Source organism: Diplotaxodon limnothrissa, linkage group LG10 (genome assembly GCF_057381915.1).
Source record: "Diplotaxodon limnothrissa isolate DT_005_m linkage group LG10, D_limnothrissa_male_GT1.1, whole genome shotgun sequence".
NCBI classification, from domain to species: domain Eukaryota; kingdom Metazoa; phylum Chordata; class Actinopteri; order Cichliformes; family Cichlidae; genus Diplotaxodon; species Diplotaxodon limnothrissa.
Genome location: NC_140605.1, coordinates 14285458 through 14313250, shown reverse-complemented (window position 1 = coordinate 14313250; position 27793 = coordinate 14285458). Strand labels below are relative to the sequence as shown.

General features: G+C 42.1%; 2 protein-coding genes across 2 annotated transcripts; both read right to left on the bottom strand.

The window, feature by feature from the left end:
• Positions 1-223: 223 nt before the first annotated feature.
• slc25a15b (solute carrier family 25 member 15b) lies at positions 224-4107 on the bottom strand. The gene is made up of 7 exons (XM_085363627.1): positions 4048-4107; positions 2634-2724; positions 2036-2294; positions 1809-1946; positions 1492-1667; positions 496-654; positions 224-368 (listed from the first exon to the last, which is right to left on the bottom strand). Exons 2-7 carry the CDS (start codon positions 2686-2688, stop codon positions 247-249), a joined length of 909 nt encoding a protein of 302 aa, XP_085219753.1. The 5' UTR covers positions 2689-2724; positions 4048-4107; the 3' UTR covers positions 224-246.
• Positions 4108-8482: 4375 nt separating this feature from the next.
• On the bottom strand, positions 8483-22572 carry LOC146624037 (insulin receptor substrate 1-B). Its single transcript, XM_085364875.1, has 3 exons — positions 22224-22572; positions 17559-20699; positions 8483-8595 (listed from the first exon to the last, which is right to left on the bottom strand). Exons 1-3 carry the CDS (start codon positions 22570-22572, stop codon positions 8483-8485), a joined length of 3603 nt encoding a protein of 1200 aa, XP_085221001.1.
• Between the last annotated feature and the right edge of the window lie 5221 nt (positions 22573-27793).

The window sequence follows — 27793 nt, the reverse complement described above, 5'->3', positions numbered from 1 at the left end:
ATCATCCGATTGGCTGGTTAATGAGCAGCAGAACAGGTGTACCTAACAAAGTGGCCGAAGCATTAAAAAACTAAAAATTCTTCTATGTAAGAACCAGAGTAATACTGTGATGCAAACGCTGCGTCAAAAGCGAGTTGCTTCAGTCTCACAGGAGATGGAGTGTGGCAGTTTTCAGAGCCCATGTATAAGGTCATATGGCTATAATATTTCGCCGTTTCTTCATTTGTGTTAAGGATGTGGACCGTTTTAGCTGTCAAACTGCCTCATCATGAGCTTCCGGCTGGCCTCGTAACCCAGAAACAGAGCTCCATTAGCAGGGAAGGTGCGGATCATGGTGGGGGTAAGACCAGAGTAGAGCGCCCTCACACCTAAACACAAGAAACAGCTGAGCTTACAGTGTGAAAACTGAAACTGCTGAAAGCTTTAGTCTTTTACACCAAGACTGCTTTTCTAAACATGTTATGGAAAATACTATAAAACCCTTCATGTGCTTACCTTCAGTGCGAGTGATGGTCATGAAGGTCTTGAAAAAGCCCGCCTGTTTTCCCGTCATAGACATGACTTGAATACGAGATTTGACGCAATCCATAGGGTAGACCACCAACCACAGACACGCCCCTCCAAAACCGCCGCTGAACACAATGGGAGCCACACCTCCAAAATACACAGCATGTTAAATATTAAAGTTCCTGACAGTACAATAAAAAAAACAGAATGCTTGCTTTGAAGGGCTGCCAGGAGAAAACGTGCTCAATCTAAAAAGATCATAGGTTATCAAAAATGCATCTGAATGAACTACGTCTGGACCAATAACCTGAGGAGACCAAAGTCGACCAACGTCATAACAACTGTCAAGCACGGTGGAGGAGGGGTGATGATTTGGGCTTAATATACCGCCACATGACCTAGGTAGGTTGCAGTCATTAAGTCAACCATTAACTCCTCTGTATATGAAAATATTACAGATTCAAATGTGAAGCAATCGAAACCGAGTCATGTAACAGGACCGTTTTTCCAAGCATGCCAGCAAATGTACAATAGAAAGCTGAAGAAGAAAAGGTTATTCCAGCAGCCACAGTCAAATGCATGCAGCCTACTCTGTTTGACTTGCAACACCTTTAACATGCATGCACCAAGCAAGTATGCAGTTTACATGGTGTACTAATGGAAATGTACTGACAGAAATATCCTAACAGAGACATATTTGTAGTTTGATGACATTGAAAGTAGGGTAGTAGTTAGCTTCATCACTTCCGTCAATATATCGAAGGTGACATAGGCAGAAATCCCGTTCACAGATGTGGACTGTATTAAAATTTTCTTCACTTCACAAGTCAAATATAAGCACATTATATTATAAGAAGTAACATTTAATAACATATGTAAGTTAATAAAGTATATCATTTGTGTCTACTCTTTTTTCACTTTATTTAACATCCACATTTGACCAGAACACCTTTTAATAACATAGGGAAACATTTACAGCAGTACCTATGTCATCCTTGCCACATTTCATGTAGTCTGCAAAAGTTGTGCGGCAGAGTTCGTAGGCACCGAAGAAGCAGAAGTAACCGGGGACCTCTCTGGCTATAGTGGTGGTCAGACCCTGGAAGAAGCCCAGTGGTCCCTCATTCCTTATGATGAATCTCACCACCGACCACACAGTGCTTCAGACAGAGCAGAGGGAACGGTTGCTCAGTACACGAGACACTAAAATAGCGTTTTAGTAGATGAATATTTAAAAACAACTGCTCATTAACAAACTGCGCTTGAGAAACACCCGCCCTACTGTTAGGCTATTTACTTACTTCTGGCTACTGGCAATCTTGCCTGATGATGCCATTTCATGCATGGCTTGTAGTCGGCACTTGACAAGCTCAGTGGGGCAGAGCACTAGCGATGAGAAGATGGACGCTACTGAGCCAGCACAGGCTTTCTGCACGTCACTAACAAAGACAGAAAGACCAGCAGGCGGTTAGAGATCAGACACACACAAACCCAGGGCAGGCTTTGTGCTAACATAAAGAACAGCTACCTCAGCACAGCCTTGCTGTGCAGGCCGGCTGTGAAGCGGATGACCTGCTGACAGAAGCCGTAACTCATGAAGAGCACAGCGTTCTCAGCGATATTGGCCATCAGCGCCGGACTAGTGCCCTGGTAGAGCCCACGCAGGCCCACTTGTTTGTAAGTAGACATGAAGCAGTGGATGAAACCGCGGTACAGCTTAGGAAAGGTCTGCATTTTGACCTTTACTGTGTCTAGAGGCTGCCCGCTGAAGACGCACGCAGCTCCCCCTGGGGAGGACGAAAGTACAAAAACAGTAAATAACAGATGTGAACCGGCACATACAGAGAGTTGCTACAGGAAAGGCAAACTTTTCACAAAAGCCAACCAATATGTGCCGTGAAGAGATTAGTATCATAGCGGGCTCGGGCGAGAAACAGAAACACTGAAACAAATGAGCCAGAAAAACATAGGAGTCATCAAAACATCCTTCAGTCTGACATAGGTGGTGAGGTTTTGTCAGCACTAAAAAGCAACAGGATTACTTCATAGACATTAAAGAGTGCATGTGCACATGTTTATGTTGGCTACTGTAGAAAGAGTTTTAAGTGACAGGCTACTGCATTTACCTGTGGCTCCTGCAGAGAGATCAATGATGGCCTGGACTACTGGATGTGGAGCCATGGTAGTTCAGAAAAGGTCTCCCCTCCTCTCAGCTACCTGGGAAAAAACAGAAACCTATAAATGGTGTGTTTTAGTAAAAAATATAATCAGTTCATTGTTCATTGTTCCCCTCACACTGTAATTATGTGTGGATTAGATCCCCCAGAGAGAAAGAGCAGCTGGGTTCATTACTACTACACTAAATTAGTTGCAATTTCAACCAGAACTGCTCAAAATGTGAAAATAAATAAAATGTGAAGACGCTGGTAGATCTTTCTATGAGCTTGCATGTTAAAAATAGGGCACACATGATCCGATTTTGCACTTTGGGGTGTAAAATAAAACTTACATCTGAAAGTTTTATCTACACCTGGGACATAAAACAATGCAAAGTGAAAGAAATATTCAGTTTGTCTGTAGACTGTTAGACGATATCAAGCAGTAAAATAAAGCCCATAATTGCACAACTGTAAACTTCAGTGCTACATAGGCATTCCTTTTCTAAATTCCAAATGATCTTCTTCTCCACGCTGTGTGCATGTACTTTATCCCTCCTTCACTACGTCCACGAGTTTCCTCTAAGGTCTTCTTTCCTTCCCGCTTGGTTACTCTATATTCAACATCCTTCAGCTGGCATGTCCTTGGAACACATCCAAATCATTTCAACCTTGTCCTACTAACTTTATTTAATTTCCTTCTATAATTTGATGACTAGAAGTATTATCCACGAAGGAAATTGTTGACCACTAGAATCAATGACCAGAAAAGTCAAGGTTAGATTAGCTTGGTTGGTTTGCCACGGTTCACTGGCACCAAAAGTGTCCTGCTTGGGTTGCAGCTCTCTTACAGCACTGCCATCCCTTGTGCATTTGAGTTGTGTGCTTGTTCAACAAAACCATTACGTTTGAATTAAGAAAAGCGCAAAAAAGTGGATCCTGTGGAGAGGAAAAGCAGACTTTACCTGCGGTTTACCAAAAGCAAGTTCAGTCCTGTCTTTTAAGCCTTGTGTGGTCTTGATGCGTGCCAATCTAAAACCTCAGAGCGCATTTATAACTAAATGGGTGGTTCACAGCTGCCCTCTCTGCTACTAAACTATTCCCACTTGTAAGGACACGGTGGTGACCCTTCCCCAGCTGATGAAACATGGCTCCAACGTTACTGTCATTGGCCTTTCTCAGCTCACACGTCACCAGCAGAGGCTGGTAAATGTTATTTTTGTGGCATAAATTAAACATCTGTTTTCCCCGCTTCTTTAAAACAAAATGACACATGTATGCTGTATGCCACGGGTAGAGCCAAAAGTCCAACAGGTATGAGAGATAACTTAGGTTGTTAACATCAATAAAATCCAACACGCTGAAATTATCAAAAGAAACTTACTGCTTTGATGTTCTTACAGCGTGGGTTCACTCTGAGAGCTGAACAGATAGACGGAATACGGTAATTTCAGAATACAAACATTACTGGAGAGCTTCGAGGTAAACTTTGTATGAGAGGTTAACTTGGGAGTCTATGTGTCAGACATACGCTAATTCAGGGAGCTGCTAACCAAAGCTAACATCATGCTAATTTACTCCAACAGGCCGCCGTTCAACGTTGATCTTATTGCTATCTCATTTGCAGCGCCTGTCCTCACTGTCTGCACTATGATCAATGCATTGCCCATCAACGATCCTGGGAGGTGATGAGGAGAGTACAGAGGTTGCGTCATTGGAGGAGAAAATGAAAAGTTGAGAGCGCCCTCTCTGCTCTAAATTCCAGGGACGAAACTTGCCGTCACCCAACGACTCTGCTCAGAAAATTAGCAGTCTTACTAAGCAGAATTTGCAAATGCTGTAATGTAATTGGACTTTTTTTAAAATTACATTGTAGATTTACATGGTTATTATATAGTCGTAAATGTTAAATAGATGTCAAGATGCAGAAGCCGTCAGCGACACTTAGTGGTCCTCTTAGTTTTCTCGGGATCTTTGACACGGAGCCGCATGGCACAAGAAGAACCGGTAAAGCTTCCGGTTCACATGCTTTCGTGTTTTTCAAAATAAACTTAAACACCCCATCGAGTTGCTGAGTATTAAAGAAATAGTTTTTTGGTTTTATTTCTGTATATGATGAAATCATTTTTGTATTATTATTTTTGTATACGAAAATATTAAAACATCCATCATTTCTCCGTATTTTTCTTCCAGTGAGCCAGAGTTTCTTGTATTTTTGGAATGGTTCTTGAGCAACACTTCACCAGGCTTTCTCAAGGTCTGTCAAAGTTTTGTTTTCAAGCAAGCAAAAGCAATAAGGGATAAACCAGTGTTGTGTAACAGCCAACTTAGGAAAGAACTGATTTTAATTTGTTTCTTTAGGTACTTGCAGACTGTCATTGAAACTTATCATTTGTTCTCCTTTCATTCAAGTTGTGTGCATTTTATAGATAGATAGATAGATAGATAGATAGATAGATAGATAGATAGATAGATAGATAGATAGATAGATAGATAGACTGAAAATCTGTGACAACATGTCCAATGGAGTGATTAATTAAAATTTCAATATGAAGGAGGTCATGAGAGGAGTACAACAGTACTACCATCTGGGAAATGTCTCACCGGCAACAGCTTGATTCTCCAGCTTAATAATGACTCCAAACACAATGCCAATGAAGGAAAAGTATACCTGGATAGAAAAATACAATAACACAAAATCAGTCACTATCGGTCAGTCAGCCATACCAAATATTGACTTGCAAGCTTGATAGAATTGTGCAAACTCTCATACTGCATTTCCACGTGTTTCAATGTGTCAATAAGTCGCTGGTAACTATTGTACCTATTGTAACGCTGCCCCATTTTCCTAGCAAAATATAAAGAAATGAATGGTGTACTTTTATACACAGAATTTTATATTTGTGGGGAAAAAAATCTTTAAAATCAGCACGACTGATTATTATTCCATGGACTCTGCTACAAGTGGTGGTTTTTCCATTCTCATCAAACAACACATTTGCAGCCTTGTGTCCTTCCTTAGCCACTGGCAGTCAGATCTTGAAATCGAGTTAATACAAAGTCCTCAGACAAGATATCATTTACTTTAACACTGGCTTTAACAGCCTATGAGTAACAAGCATGCAGATGAAGTAGGTAAGTTACCTCCTCTCACTGTGCACACCAGATCCCAAATGGTCACAGCATCCTTTAAATGAAGTTACATAACCCAAGATAGCTGTGTATCAAAGTAACAACCAGAAGAGAGAATTTGTTTTATTTCACGATGAATAGGCTAACTTTTGCACTTTTGCTTGTTACTCAGCCTTCCAAACTCCAACTAGAAGTCACTGTACACTTTTGTTTTGCAAGTGAGAAATAAATCTCCCACACCATGTTAGAGATTCAGAAAACCATCTAGCAGAGAAAAACACTTTTGGCTACAAAAGAATCGTACAGAAAATCAGAACAAAGAATGTCTCAGAACACTGTGTTCTCAATCACAGCTGCTCTCGCAGATCTGGGCTCTTAACTCTATAATTGCCTTATGCCTGTTGTATCATTAGAGGAGTCCCATCCCTTCCCCAAGCATAACATTACAAAGTCTCCATTAAACACAAGCTTGCAATGAATTGTATTGTTTAAACCTCATCTATAGCTCAGGGGTTGAAGTGGGCCGGCACACCTTCAATTGATGAGCATTGAAGTCTGATAAGCAGATTAATGCTGATGAAGTATTACTAACGAATTAGCTCATTTGTCGTATGCATGGCGTTGTTTTCTTTCTTTTTTTTCAAACAGCTGGACAAACAGGACGAGTATGGACTAATATGTATATTTAGCTCTCAGCAACACTTTGTGACAAACATTTGTGATAAAATGCGTCTGCTAGCTAAATGTCTGCAGGTGTATTTGCCAGGGAGAGAAAAGGAAACGTTGATGTACGACACTGAGAGATGGAGGATGATCTAAGAAAGAGCACAGGAGAGGAAGATGAGAGATTATTTTCAAAGCTAAGAACTGCTCAGTAAGTGCAATTTGATAAACTGGAAACTTTTTAAATCCCACATTTGATTTGTACATGATGATGCTGAATTACATTTTTGGCTATTTAAAGGTTCCTATGTATATAATTATATAATGTAATGTGTTTTCCTAGTCTTACTGACCACTCAAAGCATTTTAAACTATAAGTCACACATTTTAACCATACATTCTCACACAGCACTTGATGCTATTAACCTCACATCCATGGCCATTTTCAATTCACAAATTAGCCTAACATGTATGTTTTGGGGCTGTAAAAAGAAGTCCACACATGTACAAGGAGAACATGCAAACTCCACACAGAAGGCCTGTAAGCTGTAAGGTGGCAGCACTATGTTGACCACAAAACAGCACAAAAATACTGGCAACCGTCAGTGCTATCCCTCAGCCTACCAGCATACACAGCTATAGCATCAGTTTCAAAATCCTGCTTTGCCTTGTTCTGAAGTTATTGCAGTTATTGCACAAGATTTAGGAAATCCTGTGTGACTTCCTTTTTGAGTTATGTGTTCAAAGATTTTCAGAGAACTTGACCTTTGACCTTGAGGTTGAGGTCACTGAGATTCAAACTCATCCTAGATTGTTAGAAGATGTACCCTTGGTATCACATAGCTTTCACAAACTTAGGTGTCCACGCTGCGTGACGACAATACCCCATCTGCCTTTTACGGCTGTTGGGTAAAAAAAACAGCAGGCCAATTCAAGTTCTTATCATCATGCGCCCTCTACTGGCTGTTTCATGCTTCTACATCAAACATTAACAACCTGTGGAGCTCTGACAGAAACTGCAACAAACGATTATTTGCTTTAAGTGTGATTTCCTGTATAAATTAAAAATATGAAATCAACATTTTCTTTATCTCTGTTGTATTTTTTCATAAAGGCAAAGGCTCCATGGAGGAACTTTGAACTGATATTTAAGATTTTTGAGATATTTAGCTGTTAATGTGCATTAGCAGTTCCATCAGTCATTTCCCCCTCTTCTTCTTCTTAGAGAAGTAAAATAACAGAAAGCACTGCAGTTTCGTTATTTACCTATATGAACTTATTTGGTGCCAAAATGCCATCTGTTTAAACTGAGTCACCCAGGATTAAATACACACACCCTCTGTCCACTGTCTTATCCTTTAAAACTCAGTCTAGACTCAGTTGACCACAACAGCCCGTCAGATTTTGATATTTAACTTCAGACACACAGTCAATAAAAGACACATTTTTCAGATTTTTTTTCCCATATATCTTTGTTTTTTTATCAAAAAAACAAAAAACATTGACGTTGTCTACATCACAGACAAGAATCATCAATATTCTGTTTTAAACAATTTCGCCATGAACAGAATGAACCCCATGCCCATCCCACCCCTGGAGCAAACTCCTCTATACACAGTATACTTTACATACCTATAGTTCCTGTTCAGCCTTTGTACATTTTACATCATTATCAAAGTAGTATCAATAGATTTAAAATACATACAATACTTTTCCATTGTAATTATAATCGCTATCCTGATTGTACATACAGCATCATTTCCCACACTTAGAGTTCTGTTGAGCAATTTCTGTGCCTCCTTTTCATCAGCATGTTCTTATAAAATATCCAGAAGACACAACACGAGTCTCCGTAATTCACCAAAACAGAATACTTGGCAGATTTTAGATGATTGGCAGATGAGAAACATTTCGTAACTACCGCTGTGTGTCATGAGAGAGGAACAGTTACCGCTGACTGCTGCTGACGTAGTTTTGAATACACAAATATTTACCGCAATCTACAGCTTTTATTTACGTGTTCCTCAGGAACCATTCTCAGACTCTCCGAGGGGCTTTGCCACCAACTGTTGCGTCTGCTCGGACATGAGATTATGAGGTACAGTCAGAGAATCTCGGTAATCCCTAATTAGATGAGCTGTGGTGAAGGAATAACAAAGAGATTATAAAAGATCACCACAACCAAAAGAGTAACACAAGTTATAAAAGTGGAACAAGTCAAAAGTATTTGTATGGATTTGTTAAAGTTCTCGGTATTGGCCAAAAACACTAGAAGTAGTGGGCAGTGCTGAATCGATATATAAATATTTTTACCACTCAGGATTAAAAACAGACTGATTTGTAAAAAAAAAAACTGATTCAACCTTTGTGTTACCTTGGTGACAGAGGTCCTTAACCGTGCGGGTGAAGCTCACCATTCACACATAAAACTTTGGCACCACAGACAAGTCTGTTACAAAAAAAAAAAGGTCGCACACCTCGAACTAAATATGAAAAAAATGTGAGGAAGACTTTAATTGTTTTTTCTACGCACTGACAATGACAACTGATTAACGGCCAAACACGAGTATTCACAGCCAGGCACTTGTGTCCTTTCAGATGTGAGTCGAGGGCTGGGTCAGTCGGTGAGGAACATCTGGAGGGAGGGCGGTAAACTATGTGGAAGTTTTTACCTACAGGATTAAAACACACGCATTTGTCTTCGCGTCTAACAGCGCGCACGTAGCAGTGTCACAATTATACGCTTAGTGACAAATCAAAGTTTCTAAATGTGGGAAAATCTACCAGTGTCAAAAATACTACATCAAGAAAGCCATCTTTGTTTGTACCCTGTAAACGCAAGCCAGAGCCCCGGAGAGTGTAGTTACTGCGGGCGGGCGGCATTGCAACACAACATAGAGTTGACCCTTTCTTTTTATATCCGCTAACAACACATCCTTATTCAATATTCAGTATCACCACAAAGGCTCTACTTGCCAGTATGGTACTGGATACAGTATGCAAGCAGTCATTAACTATAAATCACACAACCTTCAGAAAAAACTTGCTTATCACAAACTTTGACTGAATTTTAACAACTATTTTCGGGTTTTTTTCTTCTTCTTTTTTTCGCCCAATGGCTGATGAAGAAAAGCGATTTATCTTAAGTCACATCTATGAGTTTTTTTTAAGACCTTTTTGGCAATTGCTCTGACAGCAGCAGATTACAAATGGAATAAATGAGAAAGTCATGTGTAGGAGCAGGAATGGCACTGTTTCATAGTTTAGATCTCAAGTTTGAGAGAGAAAATAAAGCGTGACAGAGAAGTAGTACTATTCACACCTTCTGGGATCTGAATCCACATCCCCAAAAAATATCTGAACAATACACACGTGTGTTAATACTGTTTTATCTCGTGATTTCTTTTTTCTTTTTTTGGGGGGGGGGTTCAAACCAAGCAGCTGCATTAATTTCTTCCCAGTGTAGAGACAGGGGAAGTTAAATTATAAAAGAGATTAAGTATGAGTTTACATTAAAGTCTCCAGCATGAATAAGTGGCTGGTTGGTGGAGGGCAAGGGTAAAAAGAAAAGGAGAGTTGGGGCACAAGTGGACACATCCCAATGTGTGAATATGCTAAGATGAAAAAGTGGGCTTTTCCTTTCATTTTTTTTTAAACTTTTTGGTTTTTCTTTTCTTTCTTTTCTTTTTTCTTTTTTGGCCAAACCACAGCTTGATAAAGCCAAACACACGAGCGAGGGTGTGTGCTTACATTGTGGCTGAAGTGTTAGGCACTGCAAAAAAGAGCATGAGATTGTTTTACATGTTTCTGATTCTAAACACAGTAAGGCAATTTGATTATGGTTGAATGACAGCAATGTAAGTTCCCAGCCTTTTCTCTCATGATCAACAAATGCTCAATTTAGACTCAGGCAAGAAATAACACTTGGGTTTTTTTGTTGTTCTTGTTGTTTTTTCCCCATTTTCACAACCCTTCATAAGATTACCTGTGTAAAAACAGCTACAATCAAAAATGAGGCACTTTATAAAATACTATATATATATATATATATATATAAGCAGCTGGATAGCGTAGTGGTTAGACTACATGCCTTTGGAACAGAGGATCGCAAGTTCGATTCCTGCCTGGGGCGTCTGTAATCCAGTAAGGGTCCTAAGGCTAGACCCCCTATGCTAAGCAAGCCTACCGCAGACATGAGCGAGACAGATAAATATGAAGGCATGCCGGCTCGGACGTCGCCCGGATCAACAAGGTCCGCGTCAGGTGTTGAGGAACCAGGGCACCCTGACGAAAAGTGGGCTACTGGAACAAGAAGGCATCAGTGGGCAAGAGACGAAAACAGGGCGTTGTTGGAATGCCCTGTTTTCAGCATTCCAACAATGCAAGTAACCCCGGCGGAAGGGGCTACATGAATAGGATGAGGGACCTATGGATTCTTCGATACCCAACATCCACAATGACGGCGAAACAACTAGTAGCTCAGTGTTCCAACATTCGAAAGAAGGGACTGCTCTCACAGCTAGAGATTGACGAGGTACAACACAAATGCTACGGCAAGGAGGAGTCAGGACGCCAGGTCAGATTGGGTACATAGCCCCAAGTGCGATAGGAGAAGGATCGTTGAGTGCGAGAGGAACTGACCTGAAAAATAGGATCATGGCCAAGCTTGAAACCTGGATCCCCCGTAGCCGGTTACCAAGATTACGTGAAGTACCCTCAGAAGGTCTGCTAGATGATGTTAATGCAGCACTACGGGCAATACCTACAACCACGATTACCGACACTAACAAGCTGATCTACAATACGGCAGCAGTGATCAGTGAGATGCTTGGCTACAAGTTGAACAGCGACAAGGGGCAGTACCCTCCATGGAGAAGGAGGCTAGAGGGCAAGATCAAAGTAGCACGGAGGGAGGTTAGCCAACTAACGGAGTTGCAGAAAGGTGCGACAAATAAGGTGCCTAAGAAATACAGCAAGCTGTCCATATCTGAGGCCTTGGAAACTGCCAAGCAAAGACTCACAGCCTTGGCCAGCTGCTTGAGGAGGTACACAAGAGAGAATAAACCAGCTGTTCTCCACAGAACCAGCAAAGGTGTACTCTCAGTGGCAAGGGAACAATAAGAGAACAGCACCACCAAGGCTGGAGACGGAGCAATACTGGAAGAGCATATGGGAGAAGGACGCAACCCATAATGGCAATGCTCAGTGGCTAGAGGATCTGAGGGCAGACCACAGCGACCTCCCTGAACAGGGTCCAGTAACCATCACAGTGGCAGATATCCAAGAAAGGGTCTCCAGTATGAAGAGTTGGACAGCACCAGGGCCCGACATGGTTCACGCCTACTGGCTGAAGAAGCTGACTGCACTCCACGAGCGTCTGGCAGCACAAATGAACCAGCTGCTAGTTAACGAGAGACACCCGGAATGGCTAACTGAAGGCCGGACGGTCCTGATCCCCAAGGACCCCAAGAAGGGACCGGTCCCCTCCAACTACCGACCAATAACCTGCCTCAGTACTACATGGAAGCTCCTGTCAGGCATCATATCGGCTAAGATGAACAGGCACATGGGTCAATACATGAGCGGGACACAGAAAGGAATTGGCAAGAATACCAGAGGCGCAAAACACCAGCTACTGGTAGACAGAACAATCAGCCGAGACTGCAAGACCAGACTGACCAACCTGTGCACTGCCTGGATTGATTACAAGAAGGCCTATGACTCAATGCCCCACAGCTGGATACTGGAATGCCTAGAATTGTACAAGATCAATGGGACCCTAAGAGCCTTCATCAGGAACTCAATGGGGATGTGGCGTACAACACTAGAGGCCAACTCCAAGCCCATAGCACAAGTCACCATCAAGTGCGGGATCTACCAAGGAGATGCTCTGTCCCCACTGCTGTTCTGCATAGGCCTGAACCCCCTCAGTGAGATCATTAACAAGACTGGCTACGGATACCGACTACGGAACGGAGCAGTTGTCAGCCACCTCCTGTACATGGATGACATCAAGCTGTATGCCAAGAGTGAACGAGACATCGATTCACTGATCCACACTACCAGGCTATACAGCAATGACATTGGAATGTCGTTCGGACTGGAGAAGTGTAGTCGGATGGTAACAAAGAGAGGGAAGGTAGTCAGAACTGAGGGGACTGAACTACCAGAAGGCAACATTGCAGACATAGAGGACAGTTACAAGTACTTGGGGATCCCGCAGGCAAATGGGAACCATGAAGAGGCCGCTAGAAAGGCTGCAACCACCAAGTACCTGCAGAGGGTCAGGCAAGTCCTGAGGAGTCAGCTGAATGGTAAGAACAAGATCCGGGCCATCAACACCTACGCCCTGCCCGTGATCAGGTACCCTGCTGGGGTAATAGGCTGGCCAAAGGAGGAGATAGAAGCCACTGACATAAAGACAAGAAAGCTCCTTACCATGCATGGAGGGTTTCACCCCAAGTCCAGCACCCTGAGGCTGTACGCTAAGCGGAAGGAAGGGGGCCGGGGACTGGTGAGTGTCAGCACCACAGTCCAGGATGAGACAAGGAACATCCAAGAATACATTGGGAAGATGGCCCCAACTGACCGAGTGCTCAGTGAATACCTCAGGCAGCAGAAACCCAAGAAAGAGGAGGGAGACGAGGAACCATCATGGAAGGACAGGCCCCTGCACGGTATGTACCACCGGCAGATAGAGGAGGTGGCTGATATCCAGAAATCCTACCAGTGGCTGGACAAAGCTGGACTGAAAGACAGCACAGAGGCACTAATCATGGCAGCACAAGAACAAGCTCTGAGCACAAGATCCATAGAGGCTGGGGTCTATCACACCAGGCACCAGGCAATATATATATACATATATATATATATGTATATATATATATATATATATACATATATATATATCTAGGCTAAATAGTATTAATCAATATATGTATACTGTATATTTTGTATACCATTGTAATGTGTTACTTTATATAAGAATTGTGTTAACTGTTATGCAAATGAGAAAAAGTACAGCACGTACTATAGTTTCTGTTATTCTATACTATAGTATACACTATAGTATAATATACAGTTATAACAGCTCAGTTGCAAAAAGTGTTTACACTTTGATGTTTCCAATGATTTTGTGCTACACAATTGTTCAAAATGCATAATGTAAATAAAAATAGGATTCAACAAATTGTAAAGCTCATAAACCCAAATTTTATTCACAGTAAGGCTTAGAAAATATATCAGATTTTTTACTATTTCATGAAAAACATTAGCTCATTTGGAAATGAGCTGCTATTTTAATTAAAATTGTACCTTTTCTCCATTTGAACACTTGATATTTGTTTTCCTATATTCTAATGTGAGTTAAAATTTGGGTTTATGAGAATTGCAAATCATTGCATTCTTTGTTTTTTTATTCACACAGCCTTGTAATATTGTGTATGATCTGTCCTCATAAAAACATGAAGGGACTGTTAGGGACTCCAAAATTGATTCTTTTCCTAAGATATTTACTGATTTTGTTTTCTTTTATACACTAATTACAAAGATGGCTTACATTTTGATTTAACTTACTATTTTCAACTGGCTGTGTGGCATTGGAATCGTGTAATTTGACAGTCATGTGTCAGTCTCAGCCAATGTACGGTTATCAAGTGGAATTGGGGGATAACTTGAGCGCTCAGATTCATTAGAAAGCTGTCGCGTGTGCTCAGTTCATGTGTAATAACTGCTTACGTAGCGATTCTTCTCAGTCAAACATAAAGAAGAGCTAGAATGGACTATTCATAATTTGGACAAAATTTGGTATATCTGTTGTTTTTAAATTAAGTCTGACATTTTTTCTTCTATGCCAAAGCAGACAAGCAAGAATATTAGGTCAATCTGGTCATTTTAATCAAGTGTTTCGCTCATTCATGGTTAATGAATTGATTTTTGAGCATCTATGTAAGTTTTTTTCTGTATAATTGTGACATCAATCACTTTCATAAAATGCCTGTATGACAGCGAAGGCTTTCATGTGACTTCTTCTGCTGGATTTATGCTGTAAAACAAATACAGCATATATGAGTCTAGTGAAATTACTTTTCTTATGCCAGCTGCAGCTACTGAAGGTTATTAAACTGTCACTTAGGTTTGGGAATAACGATGAAGGGGATCATGAGTTTCCTATCAAACCCTGAACACCACATAGTGTATAAGTAAATCCATTAAATATCCCAAAATACCACAGAGGAGCTTTCACCCCAGAAAGAAGCACATTTTGAAGTCCTTCGGTAGCACAAAACCAGCGATCAATAAGTGTAAAGTCTTTTTTTTTTGCAACTGTGTATGATAAATCAAATACATTTACAGTGGCAGGGTGTGTACGTGTATGAGCCCTCTGCCAAACTGCGTTTTCCTTCTCAGTTTGATGATCCTTTAACTTACATGGACAAAGGATGGTGTAGCATAAATAGTAATACAAAGGCAAAAACCACAGGATCCAATAATTAACACTCATTAAAACTCAGCTGAGATTGCTTCATTATAGCAGCTGCCACTTGAAATCTTGAGACACAAGATTCCAATAGACTGGCTCAAACATCAATTAAAAGCAAATAAGGACATTTTTTGAGATTCCCTGAAAGTGTTTTTGAAATACGAGCGTTAGTAACATGATAATATAGATCAAGTAGGCAAAAAGAAGAAAAGGGTGTCCATGAATGTCATAATGGCCACCTGTGAGCTCACACCATTACACACCTAACTGTCATCCTTTATCTATATGAAGTTAAATGATAATCAGATGTTCGTTTTTTTATTATTAAAAACAAGGTTAAAAAAAAAAGAAACTTTTTCTTTACCCTGTGACTGTGTGTTGTGTATATGTGTGTGTGTATGTGTGTGTCTGTGTGTGTGGTGTGTTTGGCACACGTTTGGTTGACAGAAAACAGCAGACGGGATGGGGATGAGTTTTCCAGGGTTTCAGTGTTCAGACTCCAGTGTACAGTTCTGTTGTGGCAACAGATCGGGCTGCCACCCGTCCCCTGACGGACTGTCACTCTGAGATCCAAGACGAAGATGGAGATCAACAGTCTGGGAGGAAAGAATCAAAGATAGGCGTGAGCTTCAATCGTATACCACAGCTTTCTTTTTATTGCTCCTTATTGTGCTTTATTTTTAAAGTATATATACTCACCACAATTTACGGAATAATCAAAGTAAATTAGATTTAAGTCTCCACACAGAAAATGTTAGAGAAAGAAAGGCAGCTCATGCTAGGTGATCTATTCACCAAAGCATATTGCTTTTGTTTAATCTAGAGCTCCTGATGGCTGGTTGGGTAAATATCACATGACCCTAGATATCTTTCTAAAAGGATTTTCTGATTGGTTTCATGCACGCTGTTGCAGATGTCAATATTATGTGTCTCTGTGTCAAGCTTTATCAGCTCCAGGCATTTTCATATGTTTCTTCCCTTTATGATCCACCTGAGCAACAAGAAGTCACTGCCCTGACTCTGATCCTGTCAGGAAAATGAAGTCAGCGGCACCGACAAGCAAACATCTTGGGTTTATCGCTTGTGACCTACAGAAAAGGATCCCGTGAAATAAATTCATTAAAGAATAATCTCGCGGCGCAGCCGCAAATACTTAATCAAGATAAGCTCGGAAAGGAGCGCAAATAAATGAAAGTGCGGTTTGAAAAGCTATGAGTCAGTCTAACCACTTGCCCCATGCATCATTAGTGTCAAATGTCTGTCTGCCGCCTCAACACTCTGGCCGTCTCTACCCAGGTATGCTTGCAGCTTTGTGCACTAGATTTCTGTTTCACCATTCAGCTGATGAAGACCAGCTTTTGCTTAATTTCTTAAAATCTTTAGGTGAATACAGTGTATTATATAGACCGTGTGCGCTTGCCATACTATAGCTTTCATACAGTTAGGATTAGAGCCCATGTGTTTTAATTATTACTCAATATTGTTTTAACTGATGGTTAATTGAGGTTTAATTTCCTTACATGCCTTTAAATGGAAAACCAAACTGGCTGCCAGTTTATAACGATCACATGCTACATGTTCAGACATTTTCATAGCATTGGATAAATGCTCTTTATCTGAATAAATAAAATGCGCGCATGTGATTGTTCCTCTCACAAATATTAATATTAACCTTTTTATTTATTTTTTATTTTTCACATGCAGTCTTTAACGGTTTAGTTCTTGACATGCGCATGCAAAAATCATATTCAGTCACTAAGCGTTTAATAACTGTCATCTGAGCAATGTGAGGGAAACCTCGAAGCTGCCATGTGAAATGCAACAGCCAACAGGACACCCACACATAAATATAAACACCTTGCTTGCATTCTGTCCCCTCTACCTCCATTTATGTGAAATGGCTCATTACCAGCAGACAAATCAATTGGCTCTGCTCTCTGAACACCCACTTGCGATAATAAGAGACTCTACAGACAACCCACAGACTGGAAATATGGCGCTGCCCACCAGCTTGAAGCCAAGGTACACATCAGTAAAAGATGAAAGGAGAAAGAGTGACTAAGACCCAGACATGAGCTCTGTCTGTGGATTATGCACTCACATGAAAAAGTTTTCGCTAGACAAATATGATCAAGAATCATATTTTAACTTGTGTTTTTGCCTATTTAAAAACAATAACATATTCTTCTTGCTCTCATTAAACATCAAAGATTAGGGCTGATCTAATCTTTTCATAAATGGATTATATTATTCTGATGTTACGATATTTATTGTCTTAATAGAGATACAGTTTTGGCCTTTTTTGCTTAAATGATCGGGATTGTTTTTAACTATTTGATTGACAGTAAGTAGATATTTTCAGAAATCACATCAAAAATCATTTCCAGATTTGAATTATTCTCTAAATTGAAGGAAACAACTGCAGTGTCAAACACACGTAGTCGTTTAGCCTTGAGGCCAAAACTGACAAAACAGAAATCTCCAGCCATGATATAAAAAGAATTATAAATGTATCTGCAGAATATATATTTAATTTTCTTAACACTAAAGATCTAATCATAACTTATCACTCTACAAGTAGTAAATAATTCAACATGAACTGGCTTTGTAGTACTTACCTTGACCATCTTTTCTACTGTTCTGGTGTGCTCTCAATTCTTCTGATTTATAGAAATCAATACTTGCGTAACTGTTGAGGCTGGAGCCAGCACTGCTACCCATAGCGCTTCCTCCCATGTTGTAGGCAGAAGCGGTGTGCTCCACTCCAGCTTGAGGGCTCTCCTTAATGGCCAAGTCAAGGTCAATATAATTAAGGCCTTGTTCTCCAGATGAGGTGGAGGCTTGAGGTGGAGGTGTGGCAGACATACTAGCAGCCTGCCCGCTCTCCCACAGTGAGCAGTCCAAACCATGCCGATGGCCCACTGCCTGGCTGCCCTCTGGGAAGAGGGAGGTAGAAGAGGATGCGTGGCGTGGTAGTGAGGGAGGTGAATTAAATGTCTCTGGGCAGTGGCTTAGGCGTCCCTGCTGGTCACCTCGGACCAGTCTGCTGCTCCGCTCCGGAGACTGGAAGGACTTGACTGGGGAAAAGCCCAAACCTGTCTCCTGCTCCACAGGTAAGGGTTGACCAGAGTGGATGGCAGGTCGTGCTGAAGTGCTGGGATCTGAGGCTTTGCTCTCCGTAAATGGAGGCGGGACTTCTGTCAGCGCTGCTGCTGTCTTTATTTTTGTTCTGTAGCCCACGTTGCCCTCTGCGGCCAGAGGAGAGGACGTGCCGTGCTCGTGTCGGGCCTTGGGGGAAACAGCTGGTGGGCCCTGTTGGGTGCTGAATGTGGATCTAACATGAGTCACTGGTGTTGAGGATTTCCCTAAATCCATGCTGACGTACTCAGCAGAGGTGGACAATGGTGCAGAGAAGCTGCGGGGAAGGTTAGCAGGATTATCATGGCAGAGGAGCGGTTGATTGACGGGTCGGAGCGTTCCATGGATCACAGGACGTTCGGAACCTGCACATCGTCCTTCGCCATATTTACTGTCTTCCTTGAAGACAATACTGACATACTCACCAACATTCTGAGACACTGATGGCGGTAGATTCTCTTTAACCCTGGGCAGCGTGTTTGCTTTAGTAATGTCTGAAGACACGCTGAGGGGACGACCCCGCCTTTGTTGCTTTGGACTCTTACTGCTCGATGCACGTTTTTGGTGGTGACGCCCATCTTTCGTGCTTGTTCCTGCACTCTTGTATTCTGCTCCGGTTCTTAATAAACTTAACCCTCTCCCCGCTGATATGGACTTGTCTTCGAGGCTTTCACTACTGGCAGAGCTAGAGGAGAAAGAAGAGGAAGACATGGAAAGTTGGCAGCTTCCAGCAGCGCCCATTGCAATTTTGTTTCTCTTGCTATATCCAACTCCTCCTCCCCGTCCAGCACTATCGTGCCCACTGCCATCTTTTTTTCCTTCTCCTTTGTTCAAGTCATCCTCAAAGCGAGTATAGAGAGTGTGTTGATAAGCTCGTGGCAGTGAGAAGTAGGAGTTGAACATTTTTGGTTGAAGTTGGTGCTGTTCAGGATGGGAAGGCGGTGTGCTGCAAGCAGAGCGGCTGCTGACAGGTGAGATGTTCATGTAGTCACTGGCAGCCCGGCTCTCCATGTTGCCCCTGCTATCCCACATGCCTAGTCCATGCAGGTCTGTGGAGCTGCTGCTATTGGGAGACATGACCATGTAGCCCTCTGAACTGGGCTGGCGGATATGCTGAGGGGGGGACACGCTGTTGTTGGGGGTCATGGCCATGTATTCGTCATCTGCCCCGGGTTTAGTACCGGAGTCAGAAATACCTATTGAGAGAGAAAGTGAAACAGGAGGAGATGTCACTCCAGGCAACATTGACATATAGCCACTATCCACAGCTGCGCCTCTGTCCACTTCTTCCCCGCTTTTGTCAGACCTCTTCCTATTCTCCCCTACAAGTTGCCCACCCCCAACTCTCAGGCTGCCTGAATCATGGTGCAAATCAGCTCGCTGTGTGTTAGCGCTCTGCGACATGATGGCGTATTCTTTGTCGTCCTCATCATCTTCATCTTTTCTATGTGGAGTCAGCCGCTCGTGGGACGCCACAGGCAGGGAAGCCCTCTTACTGAGCAGTCTGCGTTCTGCCTCTGATTCACGACTGGATGAACGCCGCAGTATCCGTCTGCCTTTGGAGCGATGATGGGAACCAAGCAGACTCTCTCGCTGTCCCATGACGATATAGCTAGAGGAGCCTTCTCCATGTACGTGATGTCCTGACAGGCTTGGTAGGAGCAGAGAGTGCTCGCCGGGACTGGAGCCGTACTCATCTGAGGATCCATAGTCGCTCGGTGAACCTGAAACAGAAACTCTTTGTGATACACGAGGGTAGGAGCAGATCGTCATGCCTCCCACCGCTGCCCCCACTAGTCCACACTCTGAGCCATGACCAGAGCTGGAGGACAGACTCGGCGCAGGGGAAGGAGCAGGGTTAGGTGTGTAACGTGCAAGGCTGAGGGTAATCTTAGCAGGGGTTGGGGCCCGGGTGGGCTTGGGTCTCAGAGTTGGGGTAGTTGAGCAGGATCCATTGAGACTTGGGCTGGAGCTGGCCCACGTCCCTTTGGCACTTGCTCCACTCTCCTCCGACCTGGCTCCGATGCTGGCTGTTCGCGCCCTTGGAAACCCGTGGCGCGATGTAGGTGATGTGCTCGTGCTGCTGCCTCCTGTTCCGGGGGTCTCCGTGCGTGCCCGTCTCGAGAAGCCCACCTGGCTCGGTGGCAGATTTGGGTGATGACGACGGCTCGGGACACTGATGGGATTTGAAGCAGTACCACCTCCACATGATGTTCCCACAGACTGAGATTTACTGCGCTGACGGAACTCCTCACTAAGGGCCTTCATGGCCTCCAGCAGGGTCTCGTGCATGTTCTGAGCCACCACGGAGTCATCCACCTGCATCCAAAACTCTCCGGGGCCAGTAATAGCTGAGCGCCCCACCTCAATGAAGAAAAAATTCTCTGAATGACCACATCTTCGGACATTCATCAGCTGCAACACTACAGAGGCCACATCAGAGTTGAGCTTGACAAAGTTGACTGTCTTGTCAGTTAGGCACAGCCGGTAGATGCCTACTAAATTCCTGGCATGTCCAAGACCTTTAGGCCAAACCTTGACCTGCCACACTTCCTTGAAGGTTGGAACAGGAGATGGAGAGCTACACTCTCCACTGCTTCCATAGTCTTCAGGGGTTTTACCTAGAAAAATAGTAAAGAATAAATAAAACAATTAGGGGATTTAATGATTACACACATACATACAAGAAAAAAAGAGGGGTTTAATTCAAACATAGCCTGCTGAAATACTAACGAAAGCCAAAATGACAGTAATAAGTAATGCTTTGTTACTCTATCGTAAGTAAATTGCCATATGCAAGAATACTGCCAAACAGCTGTGCTGCAGCCAATTCATCACCATCACTTTTAAGCTACAGCTCATAATTAATTAAGCCTTAAAAGCTATAGAAAGCATCCACTAAAAAGCATCATGCTCAACTGTGATACAAGACATTGTAATTCTGCTCAGTGCCAATCAAGTAACAAATTGCAGAATCCCCCCTCCCGCCCCAGCCCCCCTCTCACAATCAGTGTTATTTTCAGTAAACAACAAACAGTCTGCTGGTTTGCTACAATCCACCAGAGAAAGAGAAAATATTAGCAATGAACTCCACAGAAATTATTATAAGACATAATATATTAATGTGCTTCAATCTATCTCTCTCTGTTTTTTGTTTGTTTGTTTTTTTTGCAAGACTCTCGCCTAATTACAATCAGCTGCACATTAAAATTAAAATAAACAGACATTGTTTTATTGTGACTGTGCCTGAGCCATACTCTGAACAAAATGGGGGTCTTCTGTGCTCTAATGTGTGTCTGTTAAGGGTTCCACAACCACATATTAGAGCTGGGCAAGCCCATCAGTCTCAAATAACTGAAATGCAAAGGGAGAACAGGCAGGGTGGGTGGTGGTGGTGGTGCTCAGCTCCGGCATAAGGATAACAACGTAAACACGAGGATAACCAACAGAAACACAATTTCCAGCGCAGAGCGCACTAACGATGCCATCTCCTCCCTACCAGCAGCAGCACCGCGCAACGCAAATGTAGGTTAGGCGAATAGCAGTCGGAGCTGTGCAGAAAAACAAAAACACGGGCTCCAGCGGAGTGCACCGCGATAGGCTGCTACTATATGATGCATCCCTTGGATGGTTGCTATATGCCCACTGCGCCATGCAGAAGCACACCGTCGTATGAAAACGGACTGCATTTTGGTCACAAGAAGCGATCATCTCGTGTTCTTACAGGCGGATGCTGTTTAACGCATCAAATTATGTTTTTGCTGACGGATAATAATCCGCAGGTTGTGACTGTATTAAAGCACTGCTTATTGAGATTGTGCTGCACAAACACACAGCACATGCCGCCCATAGCGTGTCGGTCTAACCCGTTCAATAGGATCCACCTGCCTCTTGGTTAAAATACATCACCCTCCAAACTGCATTGCTCATACTATATGGGTACAATTAAAACACAAAAACCTACAAACCTAAAAAAAAAAAAAAAAAAATCAAAGAAAATATTCAAATAATTCGAGCCGGTGATATGCAGAGAGACACCCGGATGGCCGAGCCAAAATAGTGTATGGAGAACAAATAGCCTACGGCAGGATAGGCCTGATGCAGAAACAGACAGAAGAAATCACATCACACTTTTCATATCTTACAGTTGCCCTGGAGGTCCAGCATTGCTTGGTACCACTCATTTTGGACCTCCTCGCTGTCTGCAGCGATGGCAAAGCTCTCGCTGCGGGTATAAAGCACTATCATGTGCTTGTTCTTGGAATCTGCCCGCTTGTTTATGTTGAAGCAAGTCTCCAGGTTCAGGACTTTTTTGGGCACAGGTGATTTACTGCGGAATTTCTTCTCGTTCTCGTAGTACTCAAGTCGAGCGGGACCATGCTCCGAGGCCGCCCTCAGCACGAAAAATCGCCGGTGCATTGATTTATGCTTGCGGAGATACCCGCTTTTCTGTACATCTTCATAGTTCTGCGGTTCGGCTGCTTGGTTCTCCATTGCCAAAACAGGCGAGCGATGGTTATTATAAACAATTATTCTCAGGGGGAAAAATAATGTCCATGCGTATTCCTCATTTATCCATCGCAACTACTATCCCTCGTCCTCCCCGCGTTCACGTTTAAGTGTCCAGCATGTGTGAGGAGGCGCAGGATGGGGAGAATCAGCCAAGCCAACGCATGTTTTGGGTTTGGTATCATATTGTGAATCCAGCAGCCGCAGGAGGATCCGCGCACCGAGCGTGCACAGCGTCCACCGCCGCTCGTCCCGCAGCCCAGCCCAGTCCCCAAGTCCAACCACGGTGCGGTTCAGCTGCTTAAGGACGTCTCCTCCACCTGTCTGAGGTTGCCCATATCACTCTGTATTCGCTACTGTCAGATTAGGCAGGATAATAACGACATCCCCGGTAAAGACTTTCGAAATAAAAGCCTTAGGAATTGAAGGGAGGCTACAACCGAAGCCGCTTATCCATTCGCGCATTTTTATCACTTCTCTTGAAATGATATGGTAAAACGATATGTGTGGCCAGCATTTTTAGTAAGTCTTGGGTTTGTACACTGTTTCCAAATGTTGAACATTAGAGCTGTGTTGCCTCATCCAGCATCACATTTAGTGATTTTCAGTAACTTTGCTGTGCATTACAATTGGTCTAACCTTTACTCCCCCACAGTTTTGGTGGTAATACAGTAACACAGTGAAATGTAACACATCACTGTTACATTTCTCTGTAAGAAACTAATGTAGCTTTGCTGATTTTAAATTCAGATTCACTTTTGTTCAATTGGTTAAATTTAAGAGAGAAGAGCCTACTCCCAGTGCCTTGCTAAGATTATTATTTTTTCCTCTCTGGGCTGCTTTTACACAAACTGTGCCGTTGGCTTTGCAGTAGTACCATAATAAAGATGGTAAGGATCTTATGATCTAATATGACCCTTGTAAGCAAAGGGATTTGTGCTGATATGTGGGCATATATAAGTTTTTATTGTTAATCAAGTGGCATGTGCTTGTCGTATTAACATAAACGTAAAGTTAATTAAATCAGTGAAGTTCAATATGCATTTAAACATTACAGATTTTAAAATTTCAAAAGCTGAATTTCAGTTTCTTTTTCTAAATAATGACCTCAACACAGCTCACCAATGATCGTTTGAGAAAGAGTAACGGGAAGTTACAGGAGCAGTCAACACTGCAGTAGATTCACAGCTGCGTTATATGGATTCTAATATCCTGCTGGTTCAAGAAGACAGAGTATTGTGACAAATGTATCGACTGCACTAATGTGAGTTGTATTGTGAAAGACAACCTGCTCTGTTTCCGCTCTCCCCCGCCTCTCTGTGGCTGACTTGACTTGCATCCGTTAGACTGACACCTCCAAGCCGGTGCCAGTCAAATGCCAGGGGTGCTTCGGGGCTGCTGAGGTGCACAGACCAGGAACGCGGCGTTCAGACCACGAACACTTGGTGCGTGGCGCTGTGTGGACGGTCGGCCAGCTTATATCGTTTCCAGCAGATTTTACCCAGTTGGCTGTACAAAGACACGAGGAAAACAACTGCAGAACGTGCCGCTTGAGAGGTCGAGGATACGCAGCCATAGGCCAAATACATTTTGGGGGTAGTCGAATGTCAAGCAGCCATTAAATTCATATGTGCGTATTTTATGCAGAGTCCGCTGTAGAGTCCACGGAATCTGCTGGCAAAATGCAATTTTTATAACAATAGCTAGAAAATCGTGACTCTTTTTCACGTTTAGAAAACCCAGTTAACCCAATTAATTCGTTCTTTTCAATTCCAGTTATTTTTAATAACAAAAACGCGTAAGAAAAAAAGGGGAAACAAACAAATTATTAATAATAATCACATATTTCTGGAACTACTGATAAAATGGGTTGCCTTGGCGATCAGTTGCGAAATGTTGTGGTTGAATTTGAAGATAATAAACACAAGTCAGATACACTCATCTGCAGGCTACATCATACTGCCCTATTGTTGTTTAACAGTCTTATCTGCTGGGAGCAACAAACACACTTAAACAGAACCGGGATTTCACACAATAGGGTTGTGATAAGCTTGTGAATGTGGATTTAAGGTAGTTTTTTTATATAATTATTATTATGATGCATAAATACGGAGATAATGCAGAAATACTAATGTATAAAGCATAAACTGATTTCTATCCAAGCAGTAAATCAACTATAATAAATAGCAGTTCAGAAAGATTCTGTCTCATGCTGTAGATGATAGTCTGTAGTTAAATCTGAGGGGTGTGATTGCACCAAAAAGTGCCAAAAAAGGTTTGGCACAGCAACCTGTCAACATGTTCTCATAGCAGCCCTTGTTAGTGGCAGTAGAAAGAATTGCTTTTGAGCTGTCATTGTCCTCGGGGACAATTCCTGGTAGCGGCGCAGACACAGTCTGTTCTTAAATTTGTTTACAATGTGCAGGGTATTGCATAGAAGTTGCATTATGTAAAGCCTTCCTTACATTTTCATTTGATTGTTCCACTACAGAATAAAGCAGAGTCACACCAGCCCAAGTAAGGTCAAAGCTTGTTAGCATCACTGGCTCAGCAAAGTGGGGAGTTTCACGACTCACACTGAGCTGCTGCATTTTCTTAAATAAGCGTAGTTTTAATGTAGCTCGTGGTTTAATGCTCCATCAGCACTGCTTCAAACCTTATACCCTTAAAACATGCATGAACAGATTTCACAGCTTCAACCCACCTGTGATTTATATTGTGATTTACTGTTTTTTTACTGAATTTTATTGGCTCATTTCAAAAGCATATTGCAGTGTAGCGTCAGGGCATCATCTGGGAAAATATCCGCGACACACTCAGCAGTAGGCAGACAAACATAAGAAGACACAATCTTCACTAAAACACATTTTATTTACAGAAACACAGTGATATCACTTTGAAAATGAACAATACAGTGCATTCAGTATTGATGAGATCTATGTGTTTGGCAAATTGTTTAAAAAAAAGGAGTAGGTCTTACCTATAGGCCTACCACAGAATTAAATGAAAGAAAGAAATATTCAGACCACTTTCCCCATGTTTGTCCTCTTGATTCGGGACCTTCCAGGTTGTCTTCATCTGGGGTTTAATCACGCCTGGAAAGGGTGCTAAACACTTAATGGTGTGAAAGACTACACCACAAGCAACCTGATAATCAAGTCATCAGACCTCTGTTTTTTTGTCCATATGCTGAGCTGCTGCGACAAACTGCTGTAGGTTAAAAGTGGCCAGCAGCCAGCTGCCTGCAGCCTGAAAACTGCTTTTAGAGGAAAATCACATCCTCACATTGTCTGCCTATTGTTGCTTCAATATCAGTGCCGTGGCAGACAATTAGCAAGGCGACACAGAGTGAGAGAACAATGTGGCTGCTGGCTTTTTGAATACACCGTGATAAAACCCTCATGTTTTGTTGATATCTCCTGTTGTGTCAGGGGTTTAGGGAACTCGAGCAGGAAACATTTCAAAAATCCCCTAAACCTGCAGGACACAAAGAAAAAATAACTATGTACACATGTACAGTATATACATCCCCAAGCCAAAGACAAGTGACTCAGAGGACTCCACCCTCCTGTTCTCCTATTTTCCTCTTCACATGCATCTGCGATATGTTCTGTAAAACAGGATTCCCTAGGGATGGGCATCGGAGGTGGACGTGCAATCTCAGAGGAACTTTAGATACTGCCGCAGTTTGGAGAGTTCCCAAACAAAAATTCAGACATTTTCCTGCAGAAGATGGCGATACACATGAAAAATCCAAGTCTGTTGAAGCATGTTATTAGAGATCATTTCAGTCAATTGATTCAAACGTTCTGTGCATCAGTGCAGAACACACATACTGTATTAAATAAGGTCTTCCTATTACTGTCTTGTTAAGACCCCGTTGAACACGCAGCACGTTCAGTCATGCATGCAGCGTGTTTCAGTAATAGGCTGCATGCAGTGTTAGTGCACTGTTAGTGACAAATGGTTTGGGCCTTACATCCTTTATGTTTTGATAGAAAATGTCAACATAGTGTAAAGCAGTTCACATTTAATTAGAAAGAACACACAGCTAATGTAGTCTCACAAAGAAAAGAGAGTATTACAGCGAGAGAAGCATAACGCCGATGCGCATGATAAAGAAGAATAGAATAAAGAAGTATTTGTTATTAAGTGGTGTGTTTGATGAATTTTTAAATTTACTGTTTTCAAAACTTAAAAAAGCAAACACAAAAAATATTAATTTTTTTGATTAATATTGCGAATTACAGTCATTTACTTACATTCACAAACAGAAAAGAATAATTTAAGTGGTCGAATCATTTCAGTTCAGATCAGAATTTTTTTGTTTTAAATGAGTTTTTGTCAGATTTCTAAAAATATTTATGCTTACTTGCATAAATAAATTTGTTACGCACTGCATATTGTTGATATCCAGCTAGAAACAAACAGGCCACAGATGTAAATCAAATTTTTAAAGACCAAGTGGCCAAAGAGGAATTGTGTTTATTTTTTAGATATATTTTAATAAAACTATAAAATATTAAATCCACCATGTTTTAATGTATATATAGATTTTGGTCACTTTTGGGTGGCATGGCTTCTTCCATCATCTGTAAACAACACTGCCGCTACAAAAGCAAAATCAGAGCTACCCTCGACCTGAGCTCCGAATGTGCTATCCAGGTTTGCAGCTGAAATTGCTATAAAAATGTATTAATGTTTTCATTCTGTGCTGTTGTGACAGGGTTAATGCCTCTAAAGTGAGTCCAGTGTAGACACCATTATAGCTGAGATGAATAATCAGGCAGTAATAGCTTCCACCATTAAGGTGTTTATGACAGCATCCCTCCAGAATCTCTATAAAGCACGTGGTTCAGTACAAATACATACAGTACAGTACACCAGCATTACACTTAATACTGTAATCATATTTGTAGACACCTTCGTCGTTACGCCTTTCTGTTAGGCAAAATGTGCTGTTCTATAAACCTACACTTTTTGGATATGCAGTGTCACTTTTGTCTATTTTTGGTATAAAACATCCAATAAACATATAGAGCATAGACAGTTTCACCTACTTTTTTCATACAAGAGCAAAGGATTGATTGATGTGATTAATATAGAAATTTTCTTTAGTCTTGTGTGTAGTTGCTGTCAGATATTGCATGTTCAACTTTTCAGTCAATGATCTACCTCTGATCACTTTCCAATGATAAACCACGGG

Coding starts and splice junctions, on each gene's coding strand:
- slc25a15b (XM_085363627.1), bottom strand. CDS start 2,688: ATGGCTCCACATCCAGTAGTCCAGGCCATCATTGATCTCTCTGCAGGA. Junction 1,947..2,035: donor CACAGCAAGGCTGTGCTGAG/GTAGCTGTTCTT, acceptor TGTCTTTGTTAG/TGACGTGCAGAAAGCCTGTG. Junction 369..495: donor GACCATCACTCGCACTGAAG/GTAAGCACATGA, acceptor TCTTGTGTTTAG/GTGTGAGGGCGCTCTACTCT.
- LOC146624037 (XM_085364875.1), bottom strand. CDS start 22,572: ATGGAGAACCAAGCAGCCGAACCGCAGAACTATGAAGATGTACAGAAA. Junction 20,700..22,223: donor GCTGGACCTCCAGGGCAACT/GTAAGATATGAA, acceptor CTATTTTTCTAG/GTAAAACCCCTGAAGACTAT. Junction 8,596..17,558: donor CAGTAGAAAAGATGGTCAAG/GTAAGTACTACA, acceptor CCTTCACCACAG/CTCATCTAATTAGGGATTAC.